This window comes from Garra rufa, chromosome 23 (genome assembly GCF_049309525.1).
Source record: "Garra rufa chromosome 23, GarRuf1.0, whole genome shotgun sequence".
Taxonomy (NCBI): Eukaryota; Metazoa; Chordata; class Actinopteri; order Cypriniformes; family Cyprinidae; genus Garra; species Garra rufa.
The window spans coordinates 182,407-190,291 of NC_133383.1; the positions used below are offsets into that span (position 1 = coordinate 182,407).

Genomic DNA, 7,885 nt, shown 5'->3' on the forward strand with positions numbered 1-7,885 from the left:
ACAGAGAACCAAAGATGAGCGTTTCGCTGGATATCAGGCTGAAGCGGGCGAACAAAGTGTATCACGAGGGGGTAAGAGCGTCTCTGGAGGAGTGTGTGCAGCTGTGTGGAGTGAGCAGGAGCTGAGTGTGCTGTGTTTCAGGAGCGGGTGAGCGGAGTGCTGGTGATCAGCAGTAGAGACGCGCTGCAGCATCAGGGGGTTTCTCTCTCTATGGACGGACTGGTCAACCTGCAGCTCAGCTCCAAGAGCGTCGGCGTCTTCGAGGCCTTCTACAACTCTGTCAAGGCGAGTCACTGAACGTGTCTGTGTCCTACCGATGATGGGAGAAATATGGCAAGCCGCGTTAGCCTAAAATATACTAACGGTGCGTTAACACTGTTTTCAGTTCATTCATGTGGAAGTTGAGCGTAAACGGTCGCGTGGTGCATTTTGGGATTGGAAGCGGGATGGAGAAAGCGTTGAGAGCAGCTGAGAGCGTCAAAAGGTTGGGCATTCCTCAACTTTATGCAAATCTCGAGCGCGAAACGCCGGGCGACAACCAATCGCTGTGAGAAGTAGGCAAGGCAAGATTATGACGCGTGTTTCCGAAACTGGTGGATTACTGAGCTGAAATCACGTTATTAAAAAAGGCATGCAAAAGTAAATGCACTTTGCATGCTTTCATTACATGTCGGTGTTTCGTTTGCGAACCGCCGTTAAAAGAAGACAATGGAACGTAAATAGGGTGTAAACATTGTTCTTAAAGGAGAACTCCGTTGTGATATTGACCTAAAGTGTATTGAATCATGATACCGAGTGTAAACGTACCTTGCATATCTCATCTCGTCTTGTCCACTGCTGTCCGAAATCTGGGGTCAGTTAGCCGATGCTCACAACAGCTTGTCAATGAGATCAATGGGGCATCGAAGGAGCCATGTAAATAAATCACTGTTTTACGCCATTTACGAGGCACAAAGTAGCGCCACACTTCATCGGTAGACTTCCAAGGGCCCTGACATTCAAAACGCGACATTGAAAACTCATAAAAAGCACCGGTAGTATATTTACGAGAAGATTTATACAGACAGTAACGGCAAGAAGTTTAGCGGCCGTCGCCATCTTGAATGTAGTCACGTTAAGTCGAGTGACGAGCAGGAAGGAACGTATCAGGTTTTCAACCTATCAGGTTGTAGTTTCCTTCGTGCTCGACATTCGACTTAACGTGACTACATTCAAGATGGCGGCGATCGCTAAACTCCTTGAAGTTACTGTCTGTATAAATCTTCTCGTAAATAAACTACCGGTGCTTTTTATGAGTTTTCAATGTCGCGTTTTAAATGTCAGGGCCCTTGGAAGTCTACCGATGAAGTGTGGCGCTACTTTGTGCCTCGTAAATGGCGTAAAACAGTGATTTATTTACATGGCTCCTTCGATGCCCCATTGATCTCATTGACAAGCTGTTGTGAGCATCGGCTAACTGACCCCAGATTTCGGACAGCAGTGGACAAGACGAGATGAGATATGCAAGGTACGTTTACACTCGGTATCATGATTCAATACACTTTAGGTCAATATCACACCGGAGTTCTCCTTTAAGAGGTGTGCTCTGCCCTAAATTTGACACTCCTCAAAGCAGTGGCGTTGTAGCGTTGCCTGAGCGCGGATTTGACGCTGTAGTGTGAACGCACAGTAAGCGTTACTCATTTTTACTAGTAACAATTCAATTAGAGAGCTCTATAATCCAATTCCTACTAGTAACTGTGCCAATTTGAGAACTCTTTAAATCAAATTTTAGTTACAATTACAAGTAGAGAGCTCTATATTTCATTCATTTTTTTCATTTTTACTAGTAACAATTCAATTACAGAGCTCTCTAATTCAATTATTACTAATAAGAATTTCGACTACAGAGCTCAGCAAATTCATTTTTACTAGTCATATGTCTCCATTGACTTCCATTCATTTTTAATTACAGAGCTCTACAACAGAATTTTTACTAGTAACAGTTGCAATTAGAGAGCTCTCTAATTCAGTTTTTACTAGTAAGAATTCTATTTAGAGAGCTCTCTGATAAAATGAATGGAAGTCAATGGAGACATATGACTAGTAAAAATGAATTTGTAGAGCTCTGTAGTCGAAATTCTTATTAGTAATAATTGAATTAGAGAGCTCTGTAATTGAATTGTTACTAGTAAAAATGCTTTTACAACGAGTAACACTTAGTATATTTTAGGCTAAAACGGCTTGCCATAGAGAAACCAACCTTTTCGAAGCTTGGAATCAATTGAAGAGCTGGAAACACCACACACTAGTGACGCCCGCTGGACACAAGTGTGTAAATGCAACAAACATGCAGAAAAACACCTTTGAAAAACCCTTTTTAAAAGTATTGCACATTAAACGTGATAACATTTTTTTATAAAACATCAATAAATATGAAGTGTCTGTATAATATGTGGTTTTAAATACATTTTATATTCATTTACGTGGCTTGTTTTGTTTGTTTTACAGAGAGCTTGTATTTAGAGACTATTAGCTACTCCTCATGCTTTTAATTAACAAATGTCTCGTTTAAAATTGATGAAACTGATCCCCTCAGCTGGGATCATTTAGAGTCCTTTGAAGCTGCATTTAGGAAGTTCAAACTCGGGGCACCATAGAAGTCCGCTATAACAGAAAACAAGTTTGTTGGAAACCAAACGATTGACTTTCCCAGTCTGAATGACAATGCTGTGCAAGTCAATGGCTCTTTGATTGTTATTCCAGATTACTCTCTGGTCAGGGTTAGTGTTGAAGCTGTGTCTGTGGTTGATGATGTCTGGTGTGATCTTCAGCCCATTCAGCTGGTGTCCAGCAACATGGAGGTGGTGAAACCAGGAAAGATCCCCGCAGGAAGAACAGAGATCCCGTTCGAGTTCCCGCTGCAGGCCAAAGGCAACAAAGTCCTGTACGAGACGTACCACGGCGTCTTCGTCAACATACAGGTGAGCGAGCGACACGCTCTCGACGGTTTGACATTTAACGAGTGCTCATGTGACGTGACCGTCCTGTTATACTTCAGTACACGCTCCGCTGCGATATGAGACGCCCGCTGCTCGCCAAAGACCTCAGCAAGACCTGCGAGTTCATGCTGCACTGCCAGGTCAGAAACACACTCATACTCACTTAACACTGTTTAGCTATCTTTGTGAGGACACTGACACAATGCAATCTCTAGCTCCTCACCCTAAACCTAACCTTTAGCCAATTACAACCTGATCTCTAAAACCAAGTCTTGACCCTCAAACAGACGTTTTAAAGCTGCCATAGAATGGAAAACTGTGTTTACCGTGGCATAGTTAAATAATAAGAGTTCAGTACATGGACATGACATACCATGAGTCTCAAACACCATCGTTTCCTCCTCCTCATATTAATCTGGTGTTTGCAAAAGACCACCGAAAAATAGGCTAATCCTAGCATAACACGACTGTTACGCAATAGTCCCGATCGTTAATAGTCACGTGCCCAACATTTGCATCCGATCATCAGTAACGTCAGTACATCAGTAAAATAAGGCTAGCCACTGAAGGGACACGGTTAGCTTAATGCTAGCGCTAGCCTGATACATTGCAGTACATAAGATTTGACTATCCACATAAACAGAGATGACTGCTGCTGATGATGGCCAATGATTTACAGATCCTGAGCATCACTAAAGCATCTGAACTTGTGTCGCTGCAGTATAGCGTTACACAGAGCACATCTGATCACAATAGTGAGAGGAAAATGTCACGGATTTAAAACAACAGATTCAACAAACCGCATATTAAAAGCAGCTAGAGCTCCAGAATTAAATATATATTTCCTCCATGTGTGAGCCATTGAGACGAGCTGCTCTGTGAAACAGCCAATCAGAGCAAAGCTCCTCATTAATTATTCATGAACCTTCCAAATAAGGCAATAACAGAGCATTTCATTCTAGGGACAAATCCTAGGGTTGTAAATGGAGCTGTAAAACCGTTTCTAGAGATTTTTTGCCCTTTCCTTTGCCATATACCTTCTATGTAGATATCAGAGAACAATTTAAAATACTGTTTCAACGCATTCTATGGCACCTTTAAAGGGGTCTCAAAGTAAGGACCAACCAAAATGTCCTCACTTTACAAATTTCTCACTCCGTTGGTCTAAAACTCAAACCGGCCCTCACAAAGATAGCTGTACATATACACACACACACATACACACACACACACACACACACACACACACACACACACACACACACACACACACACACGTGTGCAGTACAGTCAGATGATGATTCACATGATCGTAACAACTCCAAACTCATTTCCAGCCACAGAAATCAAAGCTGCAGCCGAATCCTGTGGACTTCACCATCACTCCAGAGACGCTGCAGAACGTCAAAGAGGTACAGAGATCTGGCTCTGGTCTGGTTCGCTCGCGGCGCAGACTCTCATGTGCGTCTCTGTGTTCTAGAGGAGCTCGTTACCCAGATTCCTGATCAGGGGTCACCTGGACGCCACCAGCTGCGCCGTCACACGTCCTCTGACCGGAGAGCTGCTGCTGGAGAGTTCAGAGGTGGCCATCAAGAGCATCGAGCTGCAGCTGGTCCGAGTGGAGACCTGCGGTGAGACACACACAGACACAGACAGACAGAGGTGTGTTGGTGATGTGCAGGTGTGACGTGTGTGTGTGTGTGTGTGTGTGTTCTGTGCTCAGGCTGTGCGGAGGGATACGCCCGGGACGCCACCGAGATCCAGAACATCCAGATCGCTGAAGGAGACGTGTGCCGCGGCCTCTCCATCCCCATCTACATGGTGTTTCCTCGCCTCTTCACCTGCCCCACGCTGGAAACCACCAACTTTAAAGTCGGTAAGGATCCGGTTTGCGTTCACGACTCCATCTGTTCATCTCAGTTCAGAAATCATCCGCTCTTATTGCCATTCTTTCTGCTCCTCTAGAATTTGAGGTGAACATCGTGATTGTTCTTCATGACGATCATTTGATCACAGAGAACTTCCCGCTCAAGCTGGTCCGAGTTTGAGAATCAGCATCTGAAGCGCTGGAGTCGTTGCCTTTTTCACTGCAGTACTTTACATTTAAAGACTCTTTTGACCATTACTGAATATTTACATGTGTTTCTGTAATATAAGTGTTTATTAAAGTCATCCGCTCACCCTGTCAGATATTTCTGATTTCTGTCTGATCTGATTTACTTGTGGATGTCACAGAACGCAGGGATTACCAAACATTTGAGCTCAAATGTAGATTCTCTGAGATTTTAATGCAACATTTCAATCATTTAACACCACACTCACATGTGTTTTGGTGATGGTTAATGGTCACATGGCAGGCAGGTAAGATATTTCATCTTATATTTTCATCTTTGTCTGATATCCTCTATAAGGTGCTTGAAGTACTTCAATTTGACTTGGGCCTGAAAAACCCTTGAAATTAGCAATATTACTAAAGAGAGACAATGCATCTATGAAATAAGCATTTATTTTTTCAGTAAACACATCTTTTGATGCAAAATTAACACTGATGGATGCTTTCAACTGATTTCCTATTGAACTGCAGCTCAAACTATTTCAGATCTAGTGAATTAAGCTACAAACTCCATCATAATGCACAATGTGAACATCTAACATGTGTTTAGAGCTGCAGCTGGTCATATTAATGGAGTGTTTCACTAGTTAGCAGTAAACCACTTACCTCGCCTCAATATATGTTCCTAGATTTGTGTTGAATGTTATCTTTGGAATGGAAATATGGATATTTTATTTGTAAACATATTTGTTTGCGTATTTCAGGTTATAAAACTAGTGAGCTAAGCCAGTAGCAGTACTGAGAGTGGTGTGTAAACATGGTTAAAGTGCCCCTATTATGCCATTTTAAAGGTAGTTAATATTGTTGTAATAGTCTCTTAAAACAGGTTTACATGTATGCAAGTTCAAAAAACACTTTAGTTTTCTCCAAAATTAGATTTATTTTTACCCCGTTTCTAAATGATTCGTAAACGACTCGTGTGAAGCAGTTCGAAGAATCAGTCTCTCTAAACCCCTCCTTTCCGTGAGCCCTCACTGCTGTGATTGGTCAGATGGTGCAGTCCTTTTGGATTGGTCTACCGCTACAGCGCAAAACGAAACGCCCATTGGCATAACTGAATGACAGCTGCGGAGACCTGTTAATGCATAGAAAAGATAGCCTCGATTTTACCCTATCAATTCGAGCCGGAGTCTGACGATGAAACGGTTGAAGTGTCACATCGACAAGAAACTGTTTTGCAAGCACGACTGGAGCAGGACGTTTCTCAGTGGGCGTCATATGTTAACTGTGGACAGTGTTTGCAATTTGCTTTTGTAAGCGAACCGGGCACACCTCTACGTTGTGAACTTCAACACTGTACAATCCATAACACTGCGTTAAGCCATCGTTTATCATTATCATTACTTAAACTAATAAGGCAGACAGACAGTCAAGCTGCATCAATCACAAGACTTTTTAGACTACATTGCACTCACAGCTGAACAACAGAACTACAGAAACGCAAGTTAGCCGGTTACCAAGACATGTGCGGGGTTGTTACACACCATAACGTACACAAAGACGTATTTTGAACGATCGCTAGAAAATACAATTATTAATCATACTTACAGGTAGAAGTTCAGAGGAGCAAGCCGGTCCAAATAAACTGGGCACTGATCCATTTTTTAAAACCAAGCGTTTGGTGAATCTCGCGTTGTAACGTTACTCCCCAAGATTAGAAAAGCAGTCATCAGTAAAATGACGCGAACACAACACAAGATTGGCATTGGACTGCTGAGGTGTTGAAAAAATTAATGTCAACCACTGATAGTTTCATCTTTTGGAAGGGCATATAAAACAAATTCACTCTCACAGGCTGTCACAGTGCAGGGCTTCTTCTTGACATGATGTAATCCACGTGAAAATGGTAGGCCTACTGTTTGTGGGCGGGCAAGTTGTTCGCGAAATTGAACGTGGGCGGACATTACGCAAATGTGTAGCTCGTGACGTGTGGCCGTTACAGAAAAAAGATTCGAATTGCTGACGACTCGTTTAGGCGAATGTGAGCCGACTCTTTTTTTTGATAGACAAAAACTTTATTTATAGTGCACTATCGGCGTCACAACTTTGCAGATAGTTTATGTTCACATACAGCTACATGACACACTACATGAAATATCATATTTGAAAAGGCATAATAGGGGCACTTTAAAGACACAGACAAACAGATTCAATTGAGTGAGTCATTTACGCTGAAACCACTTCGATTGAAAAATCATTTGATTTAATAAAGTATACTAATATATATTAATACAATAAAGTATATAAACCAAACGAAAACTATAGCGGAACATTGGTTCGTGAATCATTTGTTTCAGATGGAGAGTTCGGAGCGTGTTCGCGAATCATTTATTTTATTGTCCCTAGCAGTAATTTTGATCTGCCTTTATTTGCTCACCAATGCCAAAATCAAACCTACACCATTGTTTTAAAGGTATAGAACTGTTTTCACGTATACAACACCTGTTGCTGCCAGAGTAATGGTCCATTTTACTTTTTGCCATTTTATTAGCACATTTTTATCTATCTATTTATCTTTTTAGAAATGTCAAAGATAAGACATTGTTTGATAAGTGAAATCTCAGTTTGAAACCCTTGACAATAGAAAGTAGTGCTTGAAAAGTCCTGGAATTGATCTGTATGAACCCTGATAACGCTTCTCTGGCAGCACTGTCTGCTTGTTCATGACCAGAGGACTGTTTTCATGTTGGCTGGAATAAACTCGAGCAGTTTAGAAATGAAGTAATGTGCGTTTTAGAATCAGCTCAAAATATGAAATATATGGATGGAATCAGTGTCCATCAATCACTAC

General features: G+C 41.9%; 1 protein-coding gene across 1 annotated transcript; it reads left to right on the forward strand.

The window, feature by feature from the left end:
* Positions 1-6: 6 nt before the first annotated feature.
* vps26c (VPS26 endosomal protein sorting factor C) lies at positions 7-5,169 on the forward strand. Its single transcript, XM_073829813.1, has 8 exons — positions 7-71; positions 142-285; positions 2,814-2,963; positions 3,041-3,121; positions 4,319-4,393; positions 4,462-4,612; positions 4,705-4,857; positions 4,947-5,169. Exons 1-8 carry the CDS (start codon positions 15-17, stop codon positions 5,027-5,029), a joined length of 894 nt encoding a protein of 297 aa, XP_073685914.1. The 5' UTR covers positions 7-14; the 3' UTR covers positions 5,030-5,169.
* Positions 5,170-7,885: the final 2,716 nt, after the last annotated feature.

Coding starts and splice junctions, on each gene's coding strand:
- vps26c (XM_073829813.1), top strand. CDS start 15: ATGAGCGTTTCGCTGGATATCAGGCTGAAGCGGGCGAACAAAGTGTAT. Junction 2,964..3,040: donor GCGTCTTCGTCAACATACAG/GTGAGCGAGCGA, acceptor GTTATACTTCAG/TACACGCTCCGCTGCGATAT. Junction 3,122..4,318: donor AGTTCATGCTGCACTGCCAG/GTCAGAAACACA, acceptor ACTCATTTCCAG/CCACAGAAATCAAAGCTGCA.